This window comes from Drosophila gunungcola (genome assembly GCF_025200985.1).
Source record: "Drosophila gunungcola strain Sukarami chromosome 3L unlocalized genomic scaffold, Dgunungcola_SK_2 000014F, whole genome shotgun sequence".
In the NCBI taxonomy this organism is placed as follows: domain Eukaryota; kingdom Metazoa; phylum Arthropoda; class Insecta; order Diptera; family Drosophilidae; genus Drosophila; species Drosophila gunungcola.
The window spans coordinates 1200746-1218101 of NW_026453182.1; the positions used below are offsets into that span (position 1 = coordinate 1200746).

The 17356-nt window shown below is 41.1% G+C and overlaps 4 protein-coding genes across 4 annotated transcripts; 3 read left to right on the forward strand and 1 right to left on the reverse strand.

The window, feature by feature from the left end:
• The first annotated feature begins 778 nt into the window (after positions 1-778).
• Positions 779-5197, forward strand: LOC128260097 (phospholipase B1, membrane-associated). The gene is made up of 4 exons (XM_052992808.1): positions 779-1117; positions 2090-2290; positions 3212-4009; positions 4764-5197. The coding sequence occupies exons 2-4, from the start codon at positions 2102-2104 to the stop codon at positions 5037-5039; spliced, it is 1263 nt and encodes a 420-aa protein (XP_052848768.1). The 5' UTR covers positions 779-1117; positions 2090-2101; the 3' UTR covers positions 5040-5197.
• Positions 5198-8156: 2959 nt separating this feature from the next.
• LOC128260018 (uncharacterized) lies at positions 8157-8757 on the forward strand. The gene is made up of 2 exons (XM_052992700.1): positions 8157-8222; positions 8349-8757. Exons 1-2 carry the CDS (start codon positions 8165-8167, stop codon positions 8669-8671), a joined length of 381 nt encoding a protein of 126 aa, XP_052848660.1. The 5' UTR covers positions 8157-8164; the 3' UTR covers positions 8672-8757.
• An 882-nt stretch (positions 8758-9639) lies between these two features.
• On the forward strand, positions 9640-14056 carry LOC128259966 (glutamate receptor ionotropic, delta-1). The gene is given in 6 exon segments (XM_052992620.1): positions 9640-10059; positions 10062-10246; positions 10850-11189; positions 11365-11558; positions 12695-12996; positions 13055-14056. Coding segments are annotated over 6 exon segments (1896 nt in total). The 5' UTR covers positions 9640-9803; the 3' UTR covers positions 13674-14056.
• Positions 14057-14369: 313 nt separating this feature from the next.
• LOC128259967 (leucine-rich repeat-containing protein 56) lies at positions 14370-16614 on the reverse strand. Its single transcript, XM_052992621.1, has 3 exons — positions 16351-16614; positions 16075-16290; positions 14370-15425 (listed from the first exon to the last, which is right to left on the reverse strand). The coding sequence occupies exons 1-3, from the start codon at positions 16459-16461 to the stop codon at positions 14535-14537; spliced, it is 1218 nt and encodes a 405-aa protein (XP_052848581.1). The 5' UTR covers positions 16462-16614; the 3' UTR covers positions 14370-14534.
• Between the last annotated feature and the right edge of the window lie 742 nt (positions 16615-17356).

Below are 17356 nucleotides of genomic sequence, written 5' to 3' on the forward strand. Positions count from 1 at the left end.
GTGCTATCGCCTAATGTCGGAAACGCAGAGACAAATCCCCCAATTGAGTGATATCAGGCGCAAAACTCTTGTGGGATTATCGCCGGCTGACACTTGGATCGTATCATCCTCGAAAGTGACGTCTAGTACACCACATATAAGTTAGAGCGTTCTCCGGCCTGTCTGACTACGTCATAAATCAGCCAAGAAGCTGACTTGAGTTGATGTGGCTGTATTTTGTTGTGCTTTGACGGTTCCTTCGTGTCGATTGGGCTCGTTGATTTATAACAAGTTGCTGCTGCTTCTTCTCCGGATTTGTTGTTTGGCTTTAATTGCTTCTAGCCGTTAGGTCTGTATTGATACAAGGTTAGTCAATTGCACTAGGGTCTTGTATAGGAAGTGTTATTTGCGACTTTGGATCATTGGTTCCCTGCCAATGCAAATGTCAATTAATCGCTGTGTTCTTTTATGGCCCTGCCTCCCGGCCATTAAAAATCCCCATCGGCCAATTAGCGTCCATAAACTGCTGCCGTCTGGACCAAAGTCTGAGCTCTTCTATTTATATCGAGGGCCTGATTTTATCCCGATGACTGGCTAGTTAGAACGGCGATCGCGATTTCCACGCATAACAGGTGGAATAGCCGCCACTCTGTGTCTGGGGACTATTTTTATCCGCCCAACGAAAGTGAACATCACATTTATAGCCTCGCATTCGCGGCTTCAACCGGTATGTGTTTGAGTCTGAGTATGAGTCTCTGACAGCCCATATATATTTTGTACTTTTGTTCTGTTTCGCCAGTCTCGCACATGCGATTATTGTGGCTTTGTTTTTAGTTGTATTCCGATTTATTCTATGCGTAGTCGTCGACCGCTGCCCGCTGGGACTCCACTTCACGTATAAAATCAGCATAATCGGAAATTCTACCCAACAGTTGGTTCTAAGCCATCGACGTAGCCGGTCGCTCAACGCGCTTTTGGTCTGGAATGGAAAAGTTGATCGGTGCGCAATTTTCTACGCCCTTCAACATCGAGTAATTGTGCAGTTCGTGTGTGAAAATAGCAAATTTGCAAGATTTACCCACTGAAAGTAAAGTGATTTAATATCATACTTCGCATCTACATAAGTATAAATAAGAAGGTATGATTTCGCGTTGTTCTATTTATCCGTGTTCGCTTCCTAAGTCTTTTGTTTCGCGCGGCGCTGAAAAAAAAGCAAATTCGCTTGGCTGAATGAAATCGAAATTTAAATCAATCTTTATCACAACTGGATTTGGCACGCTCTCTAGATGTCTTATATGTTTAGCGCCGCTTCGGTTTCCCTCTTCCTCGAAAACTTCCGCATGCAGTCCAGTATAATTTGGATAGATTTAACCATTTTCGGCAACTTTGTGAACTGAACAATTTTTTGCCATTTTAATAAACGACTTAAGAGCTGTATGCATAAGATATGGTGTTGATTTAAATCTGAACAGGCCGTAGTAATAAATAATGAAACAAGTGGAATAACATTCAAAGGCAATTAAACCAAGTTGGTCTCTTCTACTTTTTTTTTTAATAATTGTGTTAAATAGGAATAGATTATATCATCTTAATATAAGCAATAAATTAAATTAATTAATCTGTCTAGCGACAATTTGTAAGCCTAAAGCACTTTAGCAAGAAACTTAATGTGTAGATATACTTTCAGAATTTAGCAAAGGAATTAAGTTTCCATAAAATCAATTCTATTACAATTCCTAAAATTTAGTTTCAACGCAATGCGGAGGTATTTCATCAAAACACAATTCTCACCTCTCCAAATTGATTAGTCATTTGGCTCCGACAGCAATAAATTAGCATAATATGGTCAATATTATTTAATGCTAAAATGTTAAAATTAGTCGTCGCCATGCCGACGAAGCCAAAACAAAAGCCAAAAACATCCAAAGGTGAATAAACTGAAGAGGCCTGAGCTCGGCTTCTGTGTAAGCTGTCTTGGCCAAAAGCTTGGGCTACTGAAACTGGTTCAAAGTCGAGGACGTCATCAACGAAACCGAGAGTGTGGACAGGGCGGGCCCTCGGACCTGGTTAAGATTTTACATGGCTCTCATTATCTTATCTCTCGCCTTAGCCGCTGTCCGAGATGTCATCGTATCGCCTGATTACCTTTGGCCTGCTCTTCCTGGTCACTTTCGGCCACGTGACGTCACAGCGGACGTCACTGGATGTGGCTCTGAAGAACGTCTACCGACCACTGCGACTCCTGGGCCTGGCCTTCACCGGCAGATCTGGCGACGATCCACAAAACGTGCAGCGCGTGCAAATTGCAGGGGTAAGTCCAGCGGATAATGCAATCATTGATCCGGATTCGATTGATCAGCATTTCCCTTCCACACGGAATCGCGGGCTCATTCGAAATGCGGCCAATGTACTGTTATTTCATTTTAATTGATCAGTTGGATGGACCATTAATACGTCAAGTGACACATCGTTCATTAAGAGAAAGTATTGTATGTAAAGGGTTTATTTTTAAAATAATAAAAGTCATTTAACTATTTGATCTCAGTTATTTGAAACCTTCTTAATTAATTAATTAATTCTTAAATTGATAAACAACATTTTATTTTATTTATGTTATTTTTAGTTTGAAAATATAGCGATTTGGTTAAATATGCTTTCCTTATTTCTTATACGGCTTATATAGTAATGTTTATTTTAACGATACACTTATCACATTTTTATATGTTTGTTAGAAAAGCTAAAACATTTCAAATATACAAATTAAAAAAAAGGTAAACTAACAAATTTCTTACGAAAACTGGTGGAAAAATTTAAACAAATACTCAGTTTTTACATTTTAAATGTACAAATTTAACAAATCAAACAAAAGTGCTGTTTTGTATTTTTAATAAATGAAAAACTCTTTCTTTTGTAATTTAAATTTTTTATAACACCTTGTGAATAGTGCAGTAAGACCGTAAATAAATAATGTTAATAGTAGTTAGTTACCTAATTAAAAGACCACCAATTTTGGAAAGTTACTTTTTGTCTTTGTATAATTATTGAGTAGAATTTAATGCTGTTTACAATTTTCAAGATCTAGAAAGAATATGCCTGTTCACAATGATAGGAGTTTCCTAACTCTGACTTAGTAAATAGAGAAATTGAACTTTGTAAGATATTGTTCCATTATTAGCGTGCCATTAAGTCTCTTAATTGTTAATACCAACATTTTAATTTTGTTCTGTGCTAGAAAACGCAAAAGTCGAATCCCCGCACCCGAGCCCTGTTGGAGTTCTGCGATGCGGAGCACGGGCCGGGAAAACGTAGCCAGGAGCGGCCCACCAGTGTGCACCGCCTGCGACCCGGAGACATCGATGTAATTGGGGCGATGGGCGATTCGCTGACCGCCGGGAACGGGATCTTCGCCACGAATCTGCTCCACGTGACCGTGGAGAACAGGGGCGTCGTGTGGTCCATTGGGGGACAGTACGACTGGAGGAAGTACCTCACGCTGCCGAACATCCTCAAGGAGTTCAACCCCAACCTCTACGGATATGCCATCAAGGACGGCATCTCCACGGACCGCACTTCCCGCTTCGACGTGGCCGAATTGGCCGCCATGTCGCGGGACATGCCGTACATGGCCAAAGTTCTGGTGCGGCGCATGCAGCGGGATCCGAAAGTGAACATGACCACCGACTGGAAGCTGATCACCCTCTTCATCGGGAACAACGACTTCTGCACGGACATCTGCTACTACCCGGAGCCGGAGAAGACGGTCGACTGGCACGAGCGGAACATGCTGAAGACCTACCGCTACCTGCGGGACCATGTGCCCCGCCTAATCCTCAACGTGGTGCCCGCTCCCAACCTGCGCTTCCTCACCAACCTCTCCGGCCTGCCGCCCATCTGCTACAGTACGCTCCGCTTCGAGTGCCCCTGCCTGATGGGCAAGGGCAAGGGGCAGCTCGACTATCTGGAGGGCATCATGAAGCGCTGGATAGCCAAGGACTATGAGATTGCCAATAGGGACGAGTTCAACACAGAGGTAGGCGTTATTGATGAAATAATATGTTAGAACTATGTTAATAATCACTCCCTAGTGAGTGCAAGTGGATTGAAAGTTGTCAAACTTGAACTTTGATTTATGCATATATTTAAATAATATTTTTTAATTTGTTTGGTATTAGTTTAAGCGACAGACAAGTTATCATTCATCAACACTTTATGTTAGGTATTTAGTTCGCTGAAGGAATTTACTTTGTTTCATATTACTTTTTTATTTGCTTTTTTTTTCATATTCATTTATTTGGCTAAATTATTAATATCGTCTGTGAACTAAAAGCTTAACTTGGAGTTCTCATGGAGATCTTATCTGTCAGTAAATCCTTTATTTTGGTAACTCGTGCGGGAGAAGACGTCTATTCACTTTAAGAATCAATATTTAGAAGATTACTTCAAATAAATAATGAATTGAATTTTAGAGTTAAAATTACAGTTGAAAGACATAATTTATTAAAGATTAATAATTTTTATAATTTAAACGGTATATTTATATACAATTTATACCTTCATTTACATTATTCAGAAATAATTATAAGAAATGATTATGAATTAAAATTACAAGATATATACTGTAAAGACCTTATATAACCTAACAAGGAGTAGACTGTTACAAAAATTCAAGAAATTTACTAAGAAATCAGGATAAATCCAGGTACTCTGTACAATGCGGATTGCAAATCCACCGAACGGTTCCTCAACTTCTTCTCTTCTTTTAAAAGTACTTTCTTCTGTTTTAGACCTTCACGATAAACGTGCAGCCGTTCTCGCAGTTCCAGGACTTTCCGCGCACGCGTTCCGGCCACACGGACACTCGGTTCTTCTCGGAGGACTGCTTCCATCTCAGCCAGCGAGGGCATGCCGCGGCGGCCAACTCCATATGGAACAACATGCTGGAGCTGCCCGGCGAGAAGAGTGGGTTCGCCACCCAGCTCTTCGAGACCTTCCGCTGTCCCAGTGAGCAGCGTCCTTTCATCGTCACCCGGGAGAACAGTCGTCCGGAGTTTGTGATCTGAGACAAAGTCGGGTCTGTTCTCCTCTGTGAATTACCCCCTGTGATATCGCGCCTAAGTCTTTCCAAGTTTGCTATTTGTTTATTTGTAGTTTTAATTAGCCACATGCTAAGTGAAAAGATTCGATGAGAATCAGAAAGTCAAATAAAATGAGATTCTTGAATTACGTGAGTGAATTTCGCTTGGCGGTTTTTCATGTTTCTAACGTAACGGTGGGCACGTGGACTTTTTTGGCAGAGTTTGGATGGCTGTTGACATCGATTACAAGGGATCCATAATAATGAGGCAACATCGCGTCTGAATAGTTATTAATATGCTCAGCTAAAAATAAATTCATAAAGTTTCTGCCTATAAAAAACTATAAATCTACAATGAAATGGGCCAACTTATGTTTATAATAAAAAAAAAACAGTTTGGAACAAATAACGAAAATTTTTGATATCTTGACAAAACAACTTGTGTTTTGAAATAATTATTGACTCAAAGATTGTTTGACAAAGAATCATCTGAGATCAAAATAGCATTATTACAAAGAGCTGTAAATATATTTGATATTTTTGTAAATTTGTTGCGGAAGTTACAAGCTCATAAATCTTAGTACTTTTCTCAACTATACAAATAAAGTGTAAAAAATTAAGTACCCATAAAGTGGCAGCAATAAGGTAGTCATGAATATTTAAAAGATCGTTTAACTCAAATATATTGAAAATATAGAAAGGTTTACAGCTAAACATAACTATTAAGAAAAAAAAACAAAAGTGGCTCTTATACACAGAGAAAAAAAGTAAGTTATTCAATAAATAATAGTTTAATTCCAAAATAATGGCACCTCCCAAATAAAGAGATAAACCTAATGAGCATGTTGGAAAGGAGACCGTAATAACAATGTTAATTATGTGTTGGCTGTTATTATAATCGCCTTAACAAATTGGTTCTTTTGTGCCCCAAACGGAGTAAATCACTCACCCGTGCGAGTAGAGTTTAAACAAAATTAATAACCCATTAAGTGCCGGCAATAAGGCAGTCGTATTTTCTTTAGTACAACACCCAGCTTGTTAAAAAGTTGCAAATCACCCCGTGATAAGCGATAGGAGCTGCCCTGGTGACACACGACAAACAATCCGTTGATGGGCGCGTCATACAACCTGTTACAATTTATTTTTCCAGCCAGCGAGGCGCACGCATCAGCGGACATCAATAAAGCCGGACTATAATTGTAGTTTAATTCGGTGGCTGGGTATAAAAAACGAATTGCCCGCCTGAGTAGTACGTGTTTTCGAGCGAAAACACAGCTCCGCCTCCAAAATCAACCGCTCAACGGTTTCGCTTGCCGGTGCTAAAATCTAGCAACAAACATTGCCAGTAAATAGCAAAAAAAAACAGCCAGGGGACAACATCAATTATCGCATTTATTTCGAGAGCTTATTGCAGCATTTCAAAACCGGCGCATTGTCATTGACTTTGAACTTGAGCCCCGATTCCCCCGCATATCGGTCAGCACATTTTTGGGTCTCCAATTTCTCGGCTTTACACATGCGAGGCTTGGTCGACGAGTTTCTCGTATTTTTTGCATTTAAAACACAAGGTTTGAAAATGTGACTCCAAAACTGGCTGCTGATTTTTTGTTGTTTATCCTTTTTACACTTTGAAATCTAATTTTAACTAATTAGCTTAGATGGTTATTTTTAAACTCAATAATATAAGTTTACATTTTATTCCTTTTAAATAAGTATAATAAAGAGACAAGTTAGGGTTTAATGTTTTAAAAAAATAAAAGTTTTAAATTGCATTTGTATTTGTATCAATCTGAAAAAAAACTGGTTAGCATGCAAATTTTATTGCTATCGGACTTCCATGGGAAGAATCGGAATAATACACAAAAATTATTGAAAACCATTTTTATTATTTTTACTTTTCTAAGTAATGATTTAATTTTTCAGAACTACGCGTTTAATTTCATCAATATCGAAAAAGCTATTCGAATACAACCCGAAATTTAAATGTTTTAGGGAATATTTAATTTTGCAATAGCTACTGAAATTGGTTTCCTAACTTGTTTTAAATTGAATTTAATCAATGAAAAACTTAAAAACTAATAAATAAATGTACGTGCTTTTAAATACTCTCTAAAAACTAGTATTCAACAAATATCCTTCATAAACTAGTAATGGAAAAACAACAATTTAATATAGCTTTATGAACATTTTACATCTTGATTCAATGTCCCGTAAATTAAGCCAAACAGGCTAGACTATTCAATTTTCATTGCCTCAATTGATTCTCCTCTCGTAAAGATCTAATTTCAATGACATCAATTAAATGTGGTACTGGTGCCCCATTTTAATGAGTGCTCATGCAAATTGAGCTTTGCTCTGTGGGATGGGTATTGTGCAGTGGAACCCGGACACTGTTTACCAGTCAAGTGCCAATCCACAAATAATGATTAGATTAAGTCACAGGCTGCAAATATCGAAGGTATCAAAGTATAATTACCTGTTTTGCTTACGACTTTTTTTGTTATTATTTAAACTTGTTTGCTTTGGCGCCAACTAAAAATCGTGATCTAATAGCCGAGACACGATAAAGCAAGGACACACACCGATAAGTTACCCAGCTTTGTTAAGAGTATCGATAGTTTTTTAAATATATCAACTGCTTAGATATGATCTCCGATTTTAGTACATTTAGTTCAAATTTGGCGGTAAAGTTTGACAAAAGGAAAATTGAGATTTTGGCGAAGTTGTTTTGCTTTCCTTTAGGGATTGTAACGTTATTATTTTCGCAAAATCGATATTGTATGTAACTTCAAATATTTTTTGTTCGATTAATATTTTAGTTTTTATTAGCAGTAAGTATTAGGGGCGAAAAAAACATATATTTAAAATAATAATATTGTTTACAAACAATGAACATGTGATAGCAGTTTAATTCCTAAGGTCTTTGGCATAGCACAGTTAAAAAAAAAAGTGGTTTCAGGTATTTTGGTAATGAAACGAATGGCCGTAACAGGTGAACAAGAAAACAGTTGACAACGAGTTCTTGAATTTTTCTGCTTACCTCGCACTGTGAATATTATAAATTTGCGATGCACCTTAACCCGAGCTGCGCATTTGCGAAAATTTCGAGCCATGAGAGACGACAATCAACGACCCAAACTCCAAGCAGTGGCAATAGTTTTCTTGTTGGGTAAGGTTTTGTTTTCCTCGTAAAAATCAATGTAAAAACCAAATATCTTGCAAAAAAAAAAAATTTAGGACAGTAGAGGAGGTTGCAGTTTCTTTTTTTAAACTAATTATTTAATTTTTCTTACAGTTTTACAGCTCTGCCTAGCCTTGCCCTATGGTTCTTCATCGGGTAATGACCTAGACATCGATGGGAACTACCAAAACTCCGCCGGCGGACGACCAGTGGATTATCACACAGTTGTGGGCCACTTCAAGGACTTTTTCATGTACCTGCCCGTCATGATGACCACGCTGAAGGAGACCATGTCCGGATTCCCCAAATTCGCCGAGGGAGTACGCATCCTGACGTCCGGCAAAGGACGAGTCGATGGCGAGGACTGCAAGTGCAGCTCGAATGGACTGACAAGCGGTGAACTTTCGGACATTAACACTAGTAGTCGATTCGGTTGACCCGAAGTGGGAGAAGAGTCACCACCACTGTAGATACTGTACATATGCCACACCACTAATAAACTGGAAATCTTCAAAAACAAAAATTACAAATTTCATTTTTCCTTCAGCTCGATAATCAAATGTCAATGCATGCAGCTTGATGTTTACAAACAACTTAAGATTCACTCAGCAAATAGTGGGGATTATCAAATATCTCGCATCAGCAGGAAATGGGCTTCAAATTTATAATGGAATTTAAATCCACTAGAAGCTTAAAGTACAAGAGTAAACAAAGTACAGATACACACAGCACTTGCAAACAAATTCTTTTTTTTTTAAATTTGAAGTATATGCTTTTGAAAAATTCAAGGAAAGTGATTTCTGAAGTCTTAAACTTAATGCTTTTCAGGTTAAATCGTTTCTATACAATATTGTAGTTAAACCGAAAATAAAAGAGCATGCAACAATTATTAATTCATAGTCATTAAGCGAAACTATCGACAATTTGCAGCCAGCACAAAAATGATTTATTTGTTTGCCAATGACTTTGTGATATAGTTACCCAATAAGAAAATCAATTCGGGGCACTGGATTGAGGACACTTCTGTGAATGTCTTCCATGCCCTTGAAAGGGGAAAATTGGTTAGACAATGACTGTGCAAGACTTTCGTAATCCACTTTGGCTGGACTTGAACTACATACTACACAATTGTATATTTTCAGGTATTTTCTTAAGCCATTAGCCCGACTTATTAGCCAGACCCCTGGGAATGCTCACAACCTGCATGGGTTTGGACAGAATGGAGCCTAATCAAGTGCTCGAATCTGCATGTGGGGGTGGTGTGGGTGGTTTGGGGTACTGTTTCCCATCGAAAACCCCCTAACCCATGACCCACTGTCATGTTTGCACTTGTCATTATTGTTAATTGTATTTGCGGGGCGACCGAGCATGCATGGACTTTATATTTACATAGCATTCCGAATGTTCGAGGCTGTACAGGTGTAATTCAAAGTTGGCACTTTCCGTTTCAGTGGCTTACGCGGCGTTGAAGGGAACGCAACAGCATGCCCAGGAAGCGCCGGAAGCGGAACCACATCTGAAGAACCAACCGGAAAGGGATAACTTAACATATAGCACTCATCCGCCCCGATGGCCACTGGCATCGAGCTGCTGGTGGCCGCCGCCCTTTGCGCCGCCTGTCCAGCGCTCAACGAGTCCCTGCCCGCGAACCTCATCCTGTTGGGCGAGGACGGCAGCCCAACCACCCCCCAGCTGCCCCTCGAGGTCGGACTGGACGAGGACGCATCCGTGGAGACGCTGGAGACCCTCATCGCCAAGAAGCTGAAGCTCCGCGAGATGCGCGAGTGGATCGGGGGCAAACACCTGCGCATCGCCACCCTGGAGGACTTCCGCTCAGCTACACGGAGCTCCTCGAGAACGGCACCCGCATCGGCCACGGCGTCTCCTTCCAGATCATCGACTTCCTCAAGAAGAAGTTCAACTTCACCTACGAGGTCTTCGTCCCCCAGGATAACATCATCGGCTCGCCCAAGGACTTCGATCGCAGCCTCATCGAGATGGTCAACAGCAGTGTGAGTAGACGGGCGGGGATGGAATACTGATTAATTATTAATGCTGTTTACTAAGTCAGATTAGTCAATGGTTGTAAATCGATTAAGGGCTCATTCTACATGGATATGTATATAAAATTGGTATATAGTTTGAATACATACAAATATATGTATATAGTTTAAGATAAGTTATCCTTGTAGGCAATTAAGCATACATTTTGAGTGTTCGATTCATACAAATACAGCCAACTAGGGTGCTTCTTCTTATAGAAATTGCCTTCCTAATAATTTGGGAGTAAAATCCAGTTTTTTGTCTATAGCTTTATTTAATTTTGAATTTAGCCCTTGACTGCAAGTTGGTTTGAGTTATAGTTTTGTTTTTTATTAATAGGATTAATGTTTAAAACAAAATAAAATTTTTTAAAAAATTAAATGCCCAGAAGGAAACCTTAAAAAAACTTTTTTTTTATTTTTTTATAATTAGAGATTTGAACTTTATAAAAATACATAAAAGGTTTTTTTTACTTATTTATCAAAACTTTTTGGGAGCTATATGATATTAACTTAACATTCAAGGGAAAATTTGTACCCATTTTGAATACATAACATTTGAATACCCCGCAGGTAGTGGACCTGGCTGCGGCCTTCATACCCTCGCTTTCCGACCAGCGGAGCTTCGTTTACTACTCGACGACGACGCTGGACGAGGGCGAGTGGATCATGGTGATGCAGCGGCCGAGGGAGTCGGCCAGCGGGTCCGGCCTGCTGGCGCCGTTCGAATTCTGGGTGTGGATCCTGATCCTCGTCTCGCTGCTGGCGGTGGGGCCGATCATCTACGTGCTGATCATCCTGCGCAACCGGCTGACGGGCGACGGCCAGCAGACGCCCTACTCCCTGGGCCACTGCGCCTGGTTCGTGTACGGGGCGCTGATGAAGCAGGGCAGCACCCTGTCGCCCATCGCAGGTGGGTGCAATTAGGCCAAAGTGCAAGCGAGCGGCCCAGATAGCCATCGGCAGGCGCTAATGGGCCCCTTTTGAACGCGTGTGCAGGCGCTTTGTCGACTAATTAGACCCACTACCATTGCAACCCATTGCCATTGCAACCCATTGCCATTACAACCCATTACAACCCATTACAGACTCGACCCGGCTGCTCTTTGCCACCTGGTGGATTTTCATCACGATACTGACGTCCTTCTACACGGCCAACCTGACCGCCTTCCTGACCCTCTCCAAGTTCACGCTGCCCTACAACACGGTGGACGACATCCTGTCCAAGAACAAGCACTTCGTGTCCATGCGGGGCGGCGGTGTCGAGTACGCCATTCGGACGGTGAGCGGGATTCCCTGGGTGGGGGAACAAATTGGTCAGAGCAGATGCAGAACAGATAAGAGAAAATTACAATTTCAATTCAATTTAATACAGCATGGTTTTTAATTCGACCAAAATCTACGGTCCCTCTTCAGGGAAACAAAAGGGTCTAATAACTACAATTTGACTTAGTTTGTCAATGGAGTATGTAGAAATTATCAGAATTATTTTATATATTAAATGGAAAAAAATGTATTTTACAAAATTATTAATAGTCAACAACGATTCTATCGAGAATTCATTTAAACAAGTATAAAGTTTGTAAATTGAAGCAAGTCCATAAAATTAAAAATACTTTTTATTAATACATACAAATTGCACAGTTTGTCCTTATGAGGAAAAACAAAAGACTCTTTAAGGCTAATTATTATAATTATTATTATTTCTTTATTTTGCATCCTAGCACTGCAAGTAAATAAAACTGCTAGTCTCGTTGTGTTACGACATGGAGTTACTATATTTTTATTCTACGCTACAATTTCTTTTCATTTAATGTTAAACATTATTATAAATTTAAATTAATTTAAATAGAGTTTGTAAAATTAATTAGGCAATTGAGAGAGTAACAAGTATGTAGACATTACCAAGAATTTAGTTCGTCTTTTTCCCAGGGAATTGCCAATCAAAAAAGTGTAATTTCAATATTTGAAATATTTGTTATTTTCGTGAAGCTCAGACTAATTATTGGTCCAGAAAATTGCTGTTTATTATGAACCATGTCAGATATTAAAAAAAGAAATTTGTATTCCAAACAAAGTGCAGATGAATGGTTATTTTGTGTTTAACCTTTTTATTAAAATCACTTACTACAGTATAAATACTAAAAAGTTAAGAATTAGCAAAGTTTTCCATTTTTTTGAAAACTAAAACAATACCAAAGGGTTTTTAGAAGGATTTTTTTTATTGGTTGTTCTATATGGGTATAGATTGCTTTATTCCTTTTATAGATTTGGATAAACCATCTAACTAATCAAAGATTACAAAACTTGATTTACTCATCTTTAAATTTTATTTATCTCCACATAACTTTTACATTTTAAAAATCTAATGACAAGAGAATATGGTTATGCTTACCCTGCCACTTCGTGCCATTTCAGACCAACGAGTCCCTGTCCATGCTGAACCGGATGATCCAGAACAACTACGCCGTGTTCTCGGACGAGACAAACGACACCTACAACCTGCAGAACTACGTGGAGCGGAATGGCTATGTGTTCGTGCGGGATCGGCCGGCGATCAACATAATGCTGTACCAGGACTACCTGTACCGCAAGTCCATCAGCTTCAGCGACGAGAAGGTCCACTGTCCGTTCGCCATGGCCAAGGAGCCGTTCCTGAAGAAGAAGCGCACCTTCGCCTACCCGATTGGCTCCAATCTCAGCCAGCTCTTCGATCCGGAGTGAGTGGGTGAGCGGATGTGTAGCTTCACATGGATAATCCCGTTTGGCACTTTACAGACTCCTCAACCTGGTCGAGTCGGGCATCGTGAAGCACCTGTCCAACAGGGACCTGCCCAGTGCGGAGATCTGTCCGCAGGACCTCGGCGGCACCGAGCGGCAGCTGCGGAACGGCGACCTAATGATGACCTACTACATCATGCTGGCCGGCTTTGCCACCGCACTGGCCGTCTTCAGCACGGAGCTGATGTTCCGCTACGTCAACAGTCGCCAGGAGGCGAACAAGTGGGCGCGTCACGGGATCGGACGCACGCCCAATGGCCAGTCGGTGGCTCCATCCCGCTGGCTCCGCGCCTGGCGGCGACCGGAGAGCGGACATGGCCAGCTCCTGGGCGCCTCCACCCACGCCCAGAACGTCACCCCACCGCCGCCGTACCAGAGCATTTTCCAGGGCGGCGGTCAAGGGGATCCACTGAACCGCTGGCGACGACCCCTCGGAAATGGAAACGGCATCGCCATCGGCAATGGAGTCCTTCTGGGCGGCGATTCGGAGAACGGGGTGCGGCGATTGATCAACGGACGCGACTACCTGGTATTCCGGAATCCCAACGGCCAGAGCCAGCTCGTCCCCGTTCGATCGCCTTCGGCGGCCCTCTTTCAATACAGCTACACCGAGTAGAGATAGGATCGTAGATCGTAGGCAGTGATGGGAATGTACTTTGTTGATCAGAAAAAATGAACAGTTTATATCAAATATATTTTGATTTTTAAATATTTTTTTTTAAATTTTTGAACACGTATCGAAATGATATTTAAATTACAGGTCATTTTATTTCACAAGAGTTACGTTTTTAACTATATTTATCTTAAGTTAGATCTGAATGAATTGGCTATCTCTACATATCATCAGAGTCCATACTTCAAGGCTCAGTAGAATTCCAAAAGTATGAATTTGTATACAAAGTATAAGTATAATTCCCATCACTGTTTATATGCACTTGCAAAATCAAATTTCTAAACAACGCACTCAAGACGTAGACATCCAATACTTATCATTTTATAGAAATACTAAAATAAAATTCACTAACTAAAACAAAATTGACTTTTGTGGGGTTAATAACAAAGATGAATTAACATTTATTTATTTGAAACTTGCATTATTTAAACGGACCTCCACTGAAAGTTATAATACATAAAAATGTAAAACATTAAAAAAGTAATTCAAAAATCAAACAAAAATGCTTGTTGTGATACTTGAAATTGCCGAATAGGTGGCTGAAAAATGATGATTGCCTTTGAATAAAATTAAATGTAAAAAAAATATAGCTTAATATTAAGATTTTTGAAAGATTTTTAGTAGATTTGCTGCTTTAAATTGATCGGAATTGTTGTGACATCCTTAATTTTAATCCGAAATGTATATATATTTAACAATCTATTAAGCTTGCAACGGTGAGGATTTAAAATCCGAACTTACGTACTTATGTTATACATATATATTTTCATACGATTATAAAAGTTTTTGAATAGATTGAGTGGTCTAGTCCAGCGTTGATTGTGGGCTGAAGGCATAAGTGGATGACTGGACGTCGAGGCTGCTGTTGGAGGAGCACGAGCTCATCGAAGGGGTCCGTGTGGACCTGGCCGACGAGGCGGATGACGATCCGCTGGAGGACGAGGAGGAGGAGGAACTGACCCAGGCGTGGCCACTGCGCCGCCGACGCTGGCGGACCAGTCCCAGCACGGATCCGGCCACCGGAGTGGAGGCGGAACTGGCCGACACTTGCCGCCGGATGCCGGGGTTAAGGATGATCTGAACGGGCTCTGGAGCGGGTGCGGTGGCCGGACGTGGGAGTGCGAGTGCCCCCTCTGAACCGGACTCCAAGTCGCTGGAGCCCGGCGATGGACCCGCCTCAATCTCCGCCGGAGTCGCTGGGGCGTTCAAAACCCGTTCGTCCAGCAGTTGCAACGTGGGCACACTGCGCGCCAGAAGCGAGCGGTAAAGTGGAAGCCGGCACACAGGATTCCCCTGCAACTCCACCTCCTGGAGCTGCGGACACATGCCCAGAAAGGAGAGCAGGCCCAGCTCGCTGATCCGGTTGTTCCTCGCCTTCAGGACCCGCAGGTGGACCAGCTCGGCCAGGGGATCCACCCGCTGGATCATGTTTCCGTCGGCGATCAGCACCCGGATGGCCGGCAGCCCGCTGGTGCCATCGAAGCTGTTCAGGCCGCAGTTGCTGATGTCCAGCCGGGTCAGCTGGAGCAGTCCGTAGCCCAGGTCTCGCAGCGAGCTCAGCACACTGCCGCTCAGGTCGAGGCTTTGGAGCCGCGGCAGGAAGAGCGACAGGCGGGACAGGCTGATCGTGTAGGAGATCACGCGCAGGCGCACCTCCTCCACCGCCTCGAGGTCTGTTCGCTGGGTCACGCGGCGCTGAAAGGACGTTACTGGATTAGTCCTGGCTGTTTGGTTAGTTACATACACCACCAACGAAATAAGGCTTAAAATTAAGGTAAAGCTAGTGTCAATCCTAGTGCAACTTTAAAGTTAAATATTACTAAATAAATGTCTTAAAAAATAGTTTTGAATTAAGGCCAATAACAATTCAAAATTGCTCTAAAAACAAAACGAAATTTCATATACCCTTCCAGCTATTGCAAAAAATGAAATATTCTTGAAACCATTTCAATTGAAGCAAAGACAGTTTTCAGTATATTAACAAGTATTAATTTAACATCACTAAATTGTCAGGAAATCGATTTGAGATGGGAGCAATTGCATAGAAATACCATAATTTTAGTCAGTAGTGTTTTGCTAATTCAAGGAGTACTTTTCGATACCGGGAGTACTGCAGAAGTTGCAATTATTCAACTCCAAGTATCTGCATTGCCAGTTTATTATGATTGAAGAAGCAAAACATTTTGAATTTAAATGGAAGTAAGTTTTTTTTTTATCACTTATAATTAAAGTTTGGTTTGAAATCAGAATACCGTCTGCAAGGGTATTAAAGAGCCTGCCCAATCTAAGCCGGTCATTTGATTCGGACATGTTTCACATAATGCATACACTTGTTTTGGCCTACCAGTAGCTCGTCCAAGGTCGGTTCCGGTGCCTGTTGGGGCAAAACCACGGGCAGCAGGTGCACGAAGGCCGGAAGGTGATGTGTCTCCTCGGTGATGGGGACATCCCGGTCGAAGGAGTTCCGGCGGCCCAGTGGCCGACGATTAAACGGCGTCCTCTGCTGCTGCTGGGCGCGATTCTGTTGGTTGAGTCGAACCTCAGGTGGAGGCATCCGGACCTGGCATATAGTATAATTTATTTTGTAATGATATAAGTTCACTGGCATGTTATCAAATACCTGGGCCAAGGCCGCCGGACCTGGGGGAGCCAAAAGGAGCGGCAGCTCCGCCTGAAGGGAGTGGTCTGGCGAGGACTCCAGATACTCGGCCGGTGCCTCCAGCAGTGGCATGGTCAGAAATATTTGGTCTTTTCACTTCTTTGCTAGTGGCCGGCTGTATTTTGACTGTCTCCATTGACATAACAACACAAAGGTTGCCATGGGCAACGCTTAGTGATGGAAAGGGTGTCACTCTGTTACCAATAAATTGTTTCAAATTCTACATGGTTTATCTATATTCTCAGTAAATGAAAATGGAAACCTTGAATTTGCCGCCTTTTAAGTTTTCAAATGAATACATGTAACTCAAAATAAATGAATGTTGAAAGTAAAGTAATGTTTATTCGGAAAAATAATTACAATTTTTCATTTTGTAGCTATTTATTTGGAATTATATAGTTTTTAGTCCTCTAGAAGATTATTTTTGTTATAGTGGCTTGATTAGTGCTATCAATTTCCAAACGCTTGACAAAAAAAGTGTTTGTGTTTAAACTTTAAACTTGAAGTTATTGTTGGGTGAATAAACTTTCCGAGTGGCAAGGCATTCGCACTATAAATCTAGAGAAAGGTCTTAGTTTTTCGCGTATGTGTACATAAATGTGTATGGGTATCGACCAGTTTTTTTTTGCAGCATTTCGTTGCTCGCCTTTATTACTCCTCAACCGCATTTCATTTTGGCAACAAGCCCGCTGACGTCAGTGTGACGTCATGGTCATGACGTTCGCTTTTTGCACAGGCACTCTCTCTCATTCTCTCTCTCGGGCTTTCTTTCACTCTCTCTCTCGAGGGGAGTTCTCAAATCGCTAAATCCAGTGGCGGATCTAAAGGGGTTTTTTGGATAGGATTTATAAAAGCTAAATATTTATTTATTATTATTGATTCTTAGTTTTATTACAACCAAAAAATTATTTAATTTTTTTTTAACATTGGTATTAAAAATTAAGAATAGTTTTCTATACTTTCTAAA

Bases quoted from the DNA above. Each gene is read 5' to 3' on its own strand.
- LOC128260097 (XM_052992808.1), top strand. From the start codon at position 2,102: ATGTCATCGTATCGCCTGATTACCTTTGGCCTGCTCTTCCTGGTCACT. The intron at 2,291-3,211 runs GTAAGTCCAGCG...GTTCTGTGCTAG, and splicing joins AGCGCGTGCAAATTGCAGGG to AAAACGCAAAAGTCGAATCC. The intron at 4,010-4,763 runs GTAGGCGTTATT...CTTCTGTTTTAG, and splicing joins GGGACGAGTTCAACACAGAG to ACCTTCACGATAAACGTGCA.
- LOC128260018 (XM_052992700.1), top strand. From the start codon at position 8,165: ATGAGAGACGACAATCAACGACCCAAACTCCAAGCAGTGGCAATAGTT. The intron at 8,223-8,348 runs GTAAGGTTTTGT...TTTTTCTTACAG, and splicing joins GGCAATAGTTTTCTTGTTGG to TTTTACAGCTCTGCCTAGCC.
- LOC128259967 (XM_052992621.1), bottom strand. From the start codon at position 16,461: ATGCCACTGCTGGAGGCACCGGCCGAGTATCTGGAGTCCTCGCCAGAC. The intron at 16,291-16,350 runs GTATTTGATAAC...ACTATATGCCAG, and splicing joins GTCCGGCGGCCTTGGCCCAG to GTCCGGATGCCTCCACCTGA. The intron at 15,426-16,074 runs GTAGGCCAAAAC...ACGTCCTTTCAG, and splicing joins CGACCTTGGACGAGCTACTG to CGCCGCGTGACCCAGCGAAC.